Source organism: Dama dama, chromosome 5 (assembly GCF_033118175.1).
Source record: "Dama dama isolate Ldn47 chromosome 5, ASM3311817v1, whole genome shotgun sequence".
NCBI lineage: Eukaryota > Metazoa > Chordata > Mammalia > Artiodactyla > Cervidae > Dama > Dama dama.
In genome coordinates this window covers 78,844,451-78,857,904 of record NC_083685.1, presented here as the reverse complement: position 1 = coordinate 78,857,904, position 13,454 = coordinate 78,844,451, and the positions used below count along the sequence as shown (strand labels likewise).

At 54.8% G+C, this 13,454-nt stretch overlaps 1 protein-coding gene across 7 annotated transcripts in view; it reads right to left on the bottom strand.

The window, feature by feature from the left end:
- The window catches only part of MSI2 (musashi RNA binding protein 2), a 401,974-nt gene that overhangs the window by 17,213 nt on the left and 371,307 nt on the right, over nt 1-13,454 (bottom strand). For 6 of the 7 annotated variants that reach the window (XM_061142598.1, XM_061142599.1, XM_061142601.1 and 3 more), the window contains one exon: nt 11,849-11,911. The exons of the other annotated variant lie outside the window; for it this stretch is intronic. In XM_061142598.1, the coding sequence (XP_060998581.1) occupies nt 11,849-11,911 (63 nt within the window). The remainder of the gene's footprint in view (nt 1-11,848; nt 11,912-13,454) is intronic. 7 annotated transcript variants of the gene reach the window in all.

The window sequence follows — 13,454 nt, the reverse complement described above, 5'->3', positions numbered from 1 at the left end:
TAGGTCTTTAATAACAAACAAACTCCGACCTTACCAAAGGCCCCCATTCATCAGACAGTCAAGGAGGGTGGCTGCTTCCCTGCTTATGGTTGCTCCGGGCCACTGGGTCTCTGCGTACATGCTCTCAATCTCAGCTAGGACAGGCCTATTCTCGGGGGAGGCAGGAGAATCCATCTGTGAGGACACAGACCCTTCCAGCCTGGCCAGGAGGGGTGGGTCCCGTTGCCCTGCTGGGAGGGCCAGCCGTGGGCAGGAGAGGCCTGAGCTCCAAGGCTGCAGGCTCACGATCTCTGTCCTCAGAGGAAGCTGGGGTGAACCGTCTGGCTTGTGGCTCTGCTGATCTGTTTCTGAAGGTAGGGATTCTGATGACGAATCACAGACATTGTGTGAGGCTCTATATCTGGAAGAACCTTGTGGTATCTGAGTCCATGATTACATACTGGACTTGCCTGGGGAGATTTAAGTACTGCTGAGGCACCAGCCCCACCCCCCGACCCCTAATTCCCCTGTAGATTCTGATTTGACGGATCCACAGTGTGGCCTGAACACTAGGAAATTTAAAAACTCCCCAGGTGATTCTAACATGTAGCCAGGTTCAAGAACCACTGTGTTCACCTGTTTCACAGCTCATCAGTGGTAGCTATTAACAGGTCTACCTTTATTAATATCATCCAAAGTGCCACAGCCTAAAGGGTTAATCAACCACACCCAAAGATGAAAATCTTGACTATAGGTTTTTAAAAAAAATAATACACAATTCTGGAAATATTTCTATACCTCTCAATGCCTTTGTACATTAAAAAAAAAAAAAAAAAAAAGGCATGACTGATGTTTCAAATTATTCCCTACCAGTTGACGCAGCACTTGGAAGCCCCTGGCTTCCTCTCCAGTCACTTCTCTCAGATCTAAAGGTATTAACAGTCACCCCTTTGTTCCCAATGATAAGGGATCCAGAGCTTTGGAAACAGCAGCAATACAGAGCTATAGAGCTGACGGGTGCCCAAGAACCCAACAGTCTGAAATCCTCTGCCCCTAAATCAAGCAGCTTGTCATTGGCAGAAGCCAGATGCAAACCAAGTCTTCCCTGCTCCTCCTCCCTCACTCCTTTTTTTTTAAGCCTCTTATCATCCTTATCTGATTAATCCATAAGGCAACCTGCTCCCGAGGAAGGGGAAAGGATATAAGGGAGATGCATGCCTTTGAGCTCTTTCCATCTCCAAGGCCTGACATGGGAAACCAGAAGCTATGGGGTCAACCCTTGAACAACCACATTACCTTCCAGCAAGTCATTCCCAAGTCTTGTTGGTTTCTCTTTAAGCCAGGTGGGAGGGGAGACACTGAAATCTCAGGGGCTACCTCAATGGAAGGTTTAGAAACTCTTATGTACCTGGAGCTGAACAACCCAGACCCAGAAAAATCAAACGACGCGGCCAAGGAGAGGTAGCAAAATTGCGTGAGAGGTTTCTTCCAACAGACGTCCGTGTTCTCTGGTTTTGCTGCTGTGCTTGTGGGTCTTTTCTCTGGAGGCTGGGTAGACATCACCAGCCTCTTCTGTCTGGGTCAGTGCCTGACTGACCTTCTGACTCGGGGGCATCCTGGGTCCCATGTGTTGGTAAGGCTGAGCATCTCCTCTTCCCCTCAAGACCGGGAAAGCCAACCCTCTGCAGGTTACAGTCAGAAATAACTTACAGAAAGGGACGGGAGACGGGGGCTCTGCAGCCTTGGCCCCCCACAGTGGGCTCTTCCAGAGGCACACAGGTTTGCATTAATTGTTTACCACAGACCTGGACAGATCATTTTATTAATATTAATAAGTAACCAGGAACAAAAGGCCCCTTTATTTTTAGCTCTCTCTAATTGCGTAGTAATTACTCATCTACAAAACAAATGAGCCCCTTGCTCGCTGTTGCCATGGTACTGAGGGTCCAGCCTCCCTGCAGGATGATTGGCCAAGGAGCCCGCTGATCCCGCCTCCGGCTCCGCCCCTCCCGGCCATTGGCTTAAGGCAAAGCCCCAGCAACTGGACAGCCAATCCCCTCCCAGCCTTAGGACTGGGCTGGTCCACCCAGCGACCTTCCAGATGCAGTCTTCCCAGCTCTCAGGAAGGGCTGTTGATTGATCCCTACGGAGAAGTCTGTCTTGCCCAAAGACGCCCAGTCCTGCTCCACGGCCTAGTTTCCTTCGGGCAGTGGCTAACTTCCTTCAGTTCTGTTTTAGCTACAGTCCCTTTTAAATAATTATCTTCAGGCTGGCTCATTCTTACAGGACCACGCCTCCTCTGGGCCTCCTTTGTGTACCTTTGGTCTGAAAAGATTCAGAGACCAGAAGCCAGATCGGAAATGTCAGCTAAAGTCAGACAGAACCATGATGTTAAGCTTGCAACAGCAGAGGCAGGTGCAGAACGTACATATAATGCCTCCTGAAAATGACTTCAGGTTCCCTCCACCCCTAGGGATGTGGAGAATGGATTGGATGGCAACAGTGGGGATTGGTTTTTGTATGTTTCAAAGGCACAGTGCTTTGCAGTTATGGCAGGACTGGTACCACGGGTGCTACACTGGTCCAGAGCACAGGTCTGATGAGGCAGACCTAGGCTCAAATCCTGTCTCTGCCACCTCACTGGTGCTAAGACACAGTTTTTAAGCCTTAAAAATGGAAATGGGAATGACAGCACCCATTTCATAGGCCTATGAGAATTAAATGGGATAAGGGTGGTGGACTTAGCATAGTACATGACTAATTCATAATAAATGTGAGTTATTATTATTACCTATATTTTATTAAAATGGGCTGGGAAGTGTCTCTAGCATTCTGCCAACCACCTGCAAGATATCCTCCCTTAAGAGACCTCTCAGGTGGATTTGAATTTTGAGATGACTCTCCTGTCCATGCCATAGAGCTGACTGCATTGTGGCTCCACTCATCCTGATAGATCTAGAATGGCTCTCTCATCCAACAGCCAATCACAGCTGTTGAAAAGCATAATTTGCCCAAATCCCATGGTGCAGGATCCCAGGATGGGAGGGGGAGACCTTTTTATTTATTAATGAGCATCCAGGAACAAAAGGCCCCTTTGTTTTCTGCTTTCTCTAATTGCATGGTAATTACTCATCTACACTGAGAACGAGGCTGACTGCCTCCTTGGAGAGTTGATGTGGTAGGAGAAGGCAGGCACCCCTCTGAGACAACATGCAAAACACCTTCTGAAGACTCAAAATTCTGCCTTTCATCGAGGAGGGCACCCCAGAGAAGGATAATCAGGTGTGGTTTTCTGCTGTTCTGAAGCAGATCTGAACAGAGGGAGCAAAGATGAGGACAGAGGGAAATGGGCTGGCAGAAAGGACGGGGGCAGAGGCTGCCAGGAGGACACAGAAACAGGAAGCAGAGGTCCTACGCAGGGGATGAACAGGAACTTGTTGGCAGAAGCCCAGGAGAATCTCTGCAGGGTCTGCCTTGCTCTCCTCCCCTTCCCCCAGGTCACAGAGCACAGCCCCAGGGACCAGGCGTCAGGCTGTGTTGGTTGGTCTCCCTTTGTTGGTTCTGTCCTTAGTGAGCCCCACTGCCATAAAGACTATGAACTCCTCTCTCCCACAAATATGACTATAGCAATCTGGCTTTCAAGGTCTCCCTCTCCCAGACTCTAGCCTGAATCCACCTATACCCCCACTTCCCATTAGGCAGCCTCCCACTGTCCCCCCGTCAGCATGATACTGAGCTTGGAGTTAATCAGCTAATGGTAAGAGTGAAACGCCCACCGCATCTCTTATTGGCCCTATATATGAACATGTATGGAGTGTTTACAATTTCACGGTTTGTCACTTGCCCTTTTGCTTCCTGTCTCATCTCTCTAATCCACCCTGCTCGCAGGCTTGTCTAGCATAGAAATCTGATGTCACTTCTTGGTTACAGGCCTTGCTGAGGCTCCCAGTTACCCAGGTGAATCTGGGCTCGTTAGCACTTTCCAGCCAGAGCCAAGGGTTTGCAGGACTTCAGAAACACTCTGCTGTTCTGGCGGCTATGCACAAGCTGCTTTCCCTAGGCTCCCTGGGGAACTCCCATTTGTCCTTCAAAAGTAGGGACACTCACTGCCCTGTAAAACCTTCCTTGCCTTCCCCCCAAAGCTAATCACTTCCTCTGTGCTCCTTCTTTTCTGGGCTTAAGCATCATATTATAAGCACACGCTAGTCTCCGGGCTAGGCTGGAAGAGCCTCTAGGGCAGAGGCTGTGCCCTGTATTCATCTAGGAGCTTCCAGGGCTGCAAAGGGCATCCGCCGCTTGTCTCTCCAGCATCATTCTCGTGTGCCCCCGTTTATCAGCGCCTGGGTTTCCCTGTGGAAATCCACCCTTCTTGTACTGTGTCAGAGCTCTTCAGAGGGTCTGGATCCCACCCTCATTGATTGGTTCATGTAACCCAGGTCTTAGCCAAACAGCACAAAGTTCTACTTTTGCTAGAAATCGGGACCACTTGACTCCCTCTTCTAGACCGGGACGATACTATGAAGCAGGAAACTGTGGCTATCACGTTGCTATCACAGAAACCCAACAAAAAGACAGTATTGAAAGGAGAGGGAGGGCAAAAGTAAGACAACTGCAGAGAATGAGCCTTGAACAGTCCACACATGAAGCTCATTCTTCCACGGAGCTTCCAGGATGTCAGCCAATAAATCCTCTATAATATTTAACTGCTCAGAGCCGGGCTTTCTGAGATAGCTCAAAGCACCTTGAATCAAGGCCCAGGATGATGCCTGTCACATATAATAATAATTACTGCTGTTAAACACTTAATAAATATCTGCCGATTTAAATCCACGGCAGATGTGCCAGGGGTCTGGTTCTGAAATCTACATCTGAAAGGTTGGACCATGAGGTCCTGACACAGAGCTGGCAGCCGAGGCTGTGGGCCTTTCCCAGGACATTCCTGCAGGCACAGGGTGTTCAGGCGGCAGATGAGTCCTTCATGAACAAACACAGTTCCTCCACAGGGCTGCTTAAAGGCAGCCAAAGACCTGGGTTCAAGTTCAGGGTTCTCTACCCTTGACCAAAGCTTCGCTAACCAGGTAACCAGCTGTGTGACCTTGGATAAGTCACGGAACCATTCTGCAGCCCAGCTTTCTCATAAAAGCAAACGTGTAAAACTGAGCCAGAATCTTCCACTTTCCTGCCCACGTGACGGGGTGGCTGTGGTATAGACGTGGCGGTCTAAGCTCTGCAGGAGCACCGGGAACCATGCTGCACCCGGGCAGGTGCTCCATCGATTCTTCTCACCAGCACATGGGTTCACCAACTTTCAGGGCTCCCCAGACCCTGCAGTGCCTCCATCACTCAACCCAGAGTACCAGGAGGGGGTTCCTTAGCCGCCGTCCATTGGGCTCTATGTACTGTTACTGAGTGCTCAGGGGCATCATTCTTCCCACCCCTCCTCCCGAGCCAGCGTGGGAGGGGGTCAACCAGCTCAGGGGGGCGGCACGGGTGTGTCACCCGCTGAAAATAATTCTGCTAATTTAAAATACCATTAACATGCTCCCACTCCATTCACTTTAGGATTAACTTATTCTTAGATCTGGGCTTCGAGGCTAGTCACTAATTGCTCCTGAGTTGATTTATCAAGTGCATGGTATTTCTATTACAAAATTATTGATTACAGCTGAATTATTTTATCCTCAACAGAGTTGGTCTGAAAGCCCTTGGAAAATGAATGAAGCTGAGGTTAGAGGCGGGCAGCTCTGCACATTATTATAAATTCACCAGGGTTACTGAAATCCAATGCTGGACCCCTTATGGGCAGAGTCCTGGCTCTCCAGAAATGGAGATTGTTAATGACGAACTGAGAAACGAGGGCCTGGTGCCCAGAGCACAAGGCAGTGACCGGGAGACGAATGTTCAGGGAAGGTCTTGCGAGGAAGTCTGGCTGGCTGCAGCAGCTGGTCCTAACAGGTCCCAGATTCTCTCCCCCTTTCCTAGGCACTGGCTCTGTTCCAGAGAGAGGGTGGCCCCATGACCCTCCCCACAGATGGGCCATCTTGAGGTCACAACCCCCAGAGGATGCTTGCTGCTAGCACGAGGCAGGCTGGGCGGGGAAGGAGAGATGCCTGCAGTGCAAAGCCCCCACAGCCCGCTTCCTGGAGGTTGGATCCTGCTGACGGAGGCCCAGGAAAGCCACCTTCAAAAATAAAGGTCCATTTTCCCTTTTAAAAAGGAGCTGACAGTGCAGGAAACAACACATCATGGGAAATAAGGGCTTTCTTGGGAAGGGATCTAGATGCTCAGACCACTGAAGGCAAGAAGTGTCACGTGCCTTTACCTGCCCTGATGCCTGCAAAAAGCAAACCTTCGAAACAGGCTTGTTGAAAGCAACACCATGGAACCCTGAGGCTCATGCTGCATCTGGCGCACACAAAACCCAGATCCTGCCAGCAGCTGGAGGCGTGTGAGAACACCCTCGGCCCCTAACGCATAGGAGGCAGAGGAGTCCACTGGGGACGTGGAAGAATATCCCAAGATAAAATCAGGGCAGGCCTGGGACCTACTCTCCTCCCCAAAGAGTTCATTTTATGGTTCAACGTCAACTATTTATTCTATCCCCAGACTTGCATGTTACTCTCGCTCACCTGACCTCCTAGAACGCAAACTCAGGATGTCCAGCTGCAGGGCAGCAAAGCCATTTTCCCAGCAGAGCCAGACCCAGGCTTTAGGTGGGGGTGGGGGGACAAGGGGGGGTGACTTCTCTGCTCTCTCTTCCTTCTGTCCCCACCCTCTTCTCCTGCTCCCCATTCTGGGTCAGTCTGCAGCATCGGCAGCCCCGAAGCCTGCCAGCTCCAGCCATTCCTCTCTGCCCTGGCCCATGTTTACCCCCATGAAGCCTGGGCCAGAAGGCTGGCTCCTCCCAGATCTCCCTTCCCGGGTCTCGGGCCCCTTGGGGCCCTCAATCTGGACTACCCGCCTGCTCACATTCAATGCTGGTCCACCCCTCCACCCTGCACCGGGCCACACTCCACAGGCTACCATTTTGCATTTTCACTTCACACTGTTTTGGGGACTTCCTGGGCTCTGTGACTTTGGGGCTCTGTCTCCCCTGATACTAGGTGACTTGCACCCCGAAGGTTCAGCCCACCTCTGTGGCCTGCAGTGTTGTGTCAGAGCCACCAATCAGCCTGGCTTTCGGAGCGGGTCCTGGGTGGCAGCTACTGCTTCCATCAACTTACAAAGGTTAGGGTCATCTCCCAAAGCTCCAAGAGACCTCTGTTCTGCCTTATGACTCGTCACCACAAATGGAGGGGACACACTGCTTGGAGCTGGCTGACTGCACACGCGCTGAGCCCAAGGCAGAGGCTGCAGGACTGGGACGTCTTCCTGGGGAGATGGAGGCAAACTATGGCCTCCTCTTTGGATAGTACTGGTTCCCTCCCTCCCCTCCTCATGAAGCTGTGCCAATAATCTCCAAACCAGGAACGTTACCTCTCTCACCCCACCTGCCCTGTACCCCCTTCTCCCTTCACCAACCAGAAGGACAAATGCCAACCTTCACCAGGACCAAAAGTACCACCCCCCTCCTTCTGCAGACCGAGGATCTCAAGGTCTGAATCCCTTTCCCTACCATATTTCATTTCCTCTCTAGCCACGCAGACAGGACTGTCACAGCAACCTGTATCCTTGAAGGTGAGCTGGGAAAGGACTCTAATAAGAGTAGAGGGCTTGGAGGAGCCCAGCTGTTAGATCTGTCCAAGTAAGAAAAGACCTGATCTGTCCAAGAACCATGAGGAAGACAAGAACAAGGAAGAACCCTAAGACTTCTTGCAACCTGGATTCTATCCTCGTTCGCTACAGTTGGACACGATCGAGAGAGATCTCGGTTGGGAAGGTTACAGCTGAGGGTGGTGACCCAGTTCCGGACTGGGGGAACAGGGAGTGTGAGGGGAGGTGGTGGTGGCGGATGGCGAGAACATGGATCCAAGCCCTTCGGCAACATTGGAAATATGGAGCCCCTTCTCTCCCTGGCCCCCACGCTATCCTGCAGACAGTCGGGCTGTGCCGAGCCGTCCGAGGCCCTGTAATATCAACTCAACAATGCATGTTCTACAACTACGGCTACGGCTACCAGGACATCTACTACAGTGCATGCATTTAGTTCAGTCCCACAGAAACATACAGTCTAAGAACAGGCAGGGGGTGTGAAATGTTTTACTGGACAACAGGTGTTTTGGAGTCGTAACTAATAATAAAAAAAAAAATCGAAAACGAAAGTGTACAAAAAAAGACATTTCTCGAGAGTTGGATATGAGTTTGTTTCTTGAACTGTTTCATCTGAACAAGCAAAAACATGCAAACCAGCTGGTACTAACAGGAAGCTGGACACTGAGAGAGGATTAATAGTGTGGACAAACCTTCCCGCTGAGCGTGCTCAGAAGAGTGTTTGAGAGGAGGTGTGCAGATCCTAGTGTAAGAGAGGCGGGAAAGTATGCCTCAGAGACACTCTCACCGCAGCCCCAACCAAGCAAGAGAAAAGACAACAGAAACGTGACTCTCACACTCACCACCATCAGGAGCTCATGTCACTAGATGGGAACAAAGCTGGCAAGTGTAAAGCGCAGTAAGGGGTCCTGGCTTGGGGAGGGTGGGGGGGGGGGTGGGCTGGGGCCAGGCCGGGGTTGGGGGGGCCGGAAGCTCTAAGACTGATACACAGACCCACCTGAGATAACACCCAGAAATCAAATAGTCTGGAAATCTGACCCATTTCCCTCACCTGTCAGTGGAGTCCTTTGCCAATTTGGACTTAGGGGTTTTTTTTTTGGGGGGGGGGGCGCATGATGGGACCACTGGAACTGAATGGATACGATCAAAATAAACAAAGTCTCTACTGAGCACAAGAAAAGATGACGTGTCAAACTTCCGGGTGAAGGTAACAGAAAAGTGACACTGATAGTGAAGTCATCTAGGAGTCCCCGGGACCTCCCGGGGGGTCACCGGGCCCACCCACCTCAGGGCCGGGACGGGCTGGCCGGGAGGAGCCGGCTGGCCCGGGCGCAGGGCTCCCGACCCGGGAACCGGACCCTGACAGAGGCAGTCGCCAAGCTGAGCGAATCCAAAGCTGTGCCCCACCCATGGCCCTCCGCAGGCGCTTCCGCTCGGGAAGCTCCCTGCGTGTCATCACGAGGAAGGGGAAAACCACACAAAACGGTGGAGCTAGACAAAAGCGAAAGTGAAAAGAGGGCCTTCCACAGTCGGCCTGCCCCCTCACAGCCAAGCCTGGGCACCCCTGGGGCGCAGAGGCCCCGCGCCCCTCTGCTGGGAGCTCCCAGCCGGGTGCGGCGTGGGACCCGGCTAGGGGCGGCACTGCGCAGACTCCCTGAGCCCACCCTTCCCTGCCAGCGAAGGCAGCGCGCTCGTGATGCCCTCCAACAGGCGCTTGCTCGTGGTGGGGGTGCGGGCGGAAGGAACACCCTTCTCGCCTGGGGAGGAGCTGGGGTGAGTGCGGCAGGGCTGCGGGAGCACAGGAAGGGAGAGGCGGACGGTCAGCCCTCCGGGAGCCCCCGCTGGCCCGGGGCAATGCACACAGACTGTGCAGCCCTCACACCTCTGTCACAATGCCAGGGGCCACGATGAGAGGTCAGCAATGGGCCATCCTGCCAGACCTGGCGTCCAGACCATGTTCCAGAGGGAAAGGGCGGGGGGCGGAGGGGAGAGGAGCGTCTTTACGGGTCAAACTGCACTAATGGAGCGGCAGGCAGAGATCTTCCTTCCCCAGCTGTGTAACCCTGCTCCAGGTCCAAAGGGGTTCAGTGGGAGGGGGGCCGGGCTACCCTGTCCACATGTGGGCACATGTCTTACAGCCCAGTAACAGCTCTGGCTTTGGTCGACACAGCCTGGTCATCGCCCTCGGGCACCCGGGCAGCAGTGACGGGTGCCCTGCAGCTTCCTGGCCAAGCCTGCAAGTTGAGGGTTTGCCCCTTGCAGTAACTAACCCAGGCTGCTGTGGGCAGGGGGTCTGGGAGCACACTCCTGAATAGAATTCACTAACAGTGTGGTGATGAGCATGGCTGACCTAGAATGGCCTGTGGGAGACCTGGCTCCCTATGGAAATGGCTACAAATAAAACAGCACTGATCCTGGAAAAAAAAAAAAAAGGTGTGGCTGGAGATGGCGCTGACCTTTGGCGTTAGGAGTTAGCGGGGACGGGGTGGGACTCCTGCCTGGCTCTGGGGGTCTGCGAGAGGGCGGGGGTGGCAGAGCGGGGCAGAGGCCATGGGGAGACCACTTTCAGACTCACAGAGAACCCCATGCTGCCCTTTAAACTTGCCATGAAGTCAAGGAGAAGGGGGGCAGGGAGAGAGGCAGGGTTAATTCTGGGTTAAAGTTTAGTTTCATAATCCAAGTTACAGTAAGAGAGAGACTGAGCGGAGGAGACATCCACCAATAGCATAAAAAATCTCGTTTCCTTTAGTCGTCCCTCCTCCCAGGCACAGGCAGGACAGAGGCTTGTTTATACTGGTACCAAAAAGTGCTCAAGTTAAAAAGCCAAATGGAACAGGAGCCAGGAGGCAGCTGGGCAACCCGCTCCCAGGGCAGGGGGACCAAGGGGCCCTGGCCCACGGGCCGGGGGGGCTCTGGAGGCTGGCTGGGCAGGGGGCAGCCAAGGAAAGGTGCCCGGCGCGCAGGCCCAACGCTCTGGCTAACTGGCCCTCAGCAGCCCCGAGAATTCCCCAGCCCTTCCAAACAAGCCCCCAGTGGGCGGCTCAGGGGAGGGGGTCCTTTGTAGCTCGAGGCAGTGCCAGTTTGCATGGAACGGATTTTTACTGACGTTTCCAAAGGGCCTCACTGTGCCAGTCTCTTACCCGTGAGGGTTTGGGTCTTTGCGGCCTTTGCCCTCTAGGCTTTCGATGGCCCGTTTCGTGGTACCCTCACCAGCATCGCCCTCCGCCCCACCCTCCTCCAAGCCCTGTGACATCAGACTGAACCTGCTTGGGTTCTTCAGCTCCCTGGCCACAGGGTGTGGGAACACAGCTACCAACCGTGGCTCCTGGGTCTAGGAGGTGCGGGGTCCTCTGGGGGGCTGGGCGGCTGGGGGAGGCCTGGAGACCTCGTGGGGCACAGCGCTCAGCAGAAGCCCTGCCTGCTCAGGAAGGCAGAGTGTCTGGGGGCGAGGGGCGATGGCCCAGCTCTGGCCTGAGCCCACAGGGCCGCCGGGGAGAGGTTCCCGCCTCACCCCGGGGTTTCCAGACCCTGTCAGAGGTGGGATTTGGACACCCAGTGACTTGGGCAGCCTCGTGGGAGGAGAAGCCCCAGTTCCCTTGCAGCTGGAGTGCCCGGAGTTCTGGGTCTGTGCTAAGAAGTGGGCCTGGGATGGTACGGTAGCTTCAGGAAGAATGGCTTTGCTCCCTGGGGCCAGGCTCGGCCCACGTCTGACCCTCAGGGACTGGGGGTGGGGGTGTCTGGCCGGGTCAGCAAGCCCACCTGTGGAGTGCAGCAGGGGTCGAGGGGGCAGGAACACGCGGATGGGCTCGGAGCCTCCCTTCACAACCTAGAGCTTCTCTGTCTGGGTCAGAGACGCGAGGCAGGGGGGCCCTGTGAACCAGCAAAAGCCAGGGAGGGAGATGCCCACGGGCGGCCCTGAGGCTGGCTGTCCAAAGTCCAGAAGAAGTACACCTCTCTCATCTACATGACAGAGTCCTCGTGGCCCTGCGGCCTGCAGGCCTGCCACTGCCCGCCCACCGCCCCCCCCCACCGTGGGGCTCCCCCCTCCAGGCCGTGGTGAGAGTGGGGGACAGACGCAGCCACACAGATCCAACCGGGCCGTCACGGTCCCTGCACACGGGGCATGCCTGGGAGCCGCCGGGCCCGCACGCCTCCCTACCTGAGCCTCGCGCCGCCGCCACTGCTGCTGCCGCCACCGGTCCATAAGCCGCTGCCGGGAAGCCTGGCGGAGAGAGGGGAGCTGGGATGAAGGGGGGCCCGCTGGGGTCCCCCAAAGACGCGTCCCATGTTCAGGCCCCCACCCCCATGGAGAAGACGGGGTGGGGAGGGGCCTTCAGGAGGGACACGGATCAGCGGCTCTCAGGCTTCTGGAAGGCCCAGCATCCCTAGGTGTGTCTAAGTCCCACCCGTCTGTCACCCCAGAAGCTGGTTCTAGAAGGCACACCAGAATCCTCTGGAGAGAGTTAGGAGGAACGTCTCTCGGGGGCAGGGCGAGCTGTGTCCCTACACTGGTACCCTGGTGATCTCCCAGGGCTTGGCCAGAGCTGAGGGCAGGGTCACAGGCGGGGGTTATCCCTGAGCTGCAGGCGGGAGGCCCCAGGCATGGCCTCTGGGCCCACAGGCACCTTGGCCAGGAGACGGTTCAAGTCTAGCTGCCCCACTGTCTTAACTGCAGACCTCTGTGTCAGCAAGGTCACAGGCCTAGGGCGAAGCATCCTGGACGCCCAGCTCGGGGAGGAAGTGTGGGGCGGCAGGGACCCACGTGGGGAGAGCCCTGTGGCTCCCACGGCGCATTGTGGGGTTCAGATCTGGCTCTTCTGTCTGAGCTCCACCAACTGGATCAAGTGGGCACTGAAGGGTCTCCGGGGTCTCGACCAAGCCCTTGTGCTTCATCTGACAGCGCTCCAGGCAGCAAGGCTGTCCCAGCAATGGGACTAAACTCCAGGACAGGGTGACCTAGTGTGGCTGCAGAGGGTCCCAGTGAAGGAAGAGGAGGGCAAGTCCCTCCCCAGGGCTTCTCTTGGCCATGAGCATGTGTACACACAGCCAAGCCTGGACAGACACCCCCCATCCCCAGGCATGGAATAGCCTGCCTCCAGGCAGACACTTACGGGCCTGATCCCAAGACCCACTTCCCGTGACTGGTTTTAAATGATGTGCTAGAAGCCAGCAGCAAACAGCCCAACAGAGGAGCTCAGCATTGGCCATTGAGCCTTCCAGATAAGGAACTGCTAACAGGATGAGGGGGTGGGGGGGGGACATGCACTGTGGAGGGTGGGGGGCAGGGGAGGAGAGAAAGGAGAGAGAGAGCCATCCCCCAAACACAGCGAACTAGAAGCCCACTAATCACTAAGACTATCGCCCTAGCTACACGGAACTACTGGGGAGGAGAGAAGTTCAAAAGGGAAGGAGCTATACTAGAAACGTCAGGCTAAGCTACTGCAAATGCCAATGAAAAGAGACATACTTGCATTTAAATATGGTAATAGGGCTGTTGAAGGGGGAAAAAGAAAGATCCAGGTGAAATAAAAGTACACGGCAATGACCCCTGCCGAGACCAAGGAAGGGACTCCCCCACCAAGTCCTCTCCCCATCTCTTCCGGGCAGGATCTAGATTTCTGGAGATGTGGGTGCTGGCGGAAAGTGCTGAAGGAAAATAAGCGAGAAGTCAAGTTATTTCTCCCCGTTGGAACTCTACATCGGGCTCCCCTGCAGGCTCCAAGCAGGACTCGGGGGACCCTGGGGGAGAAGGGAGTGGGTGGGCA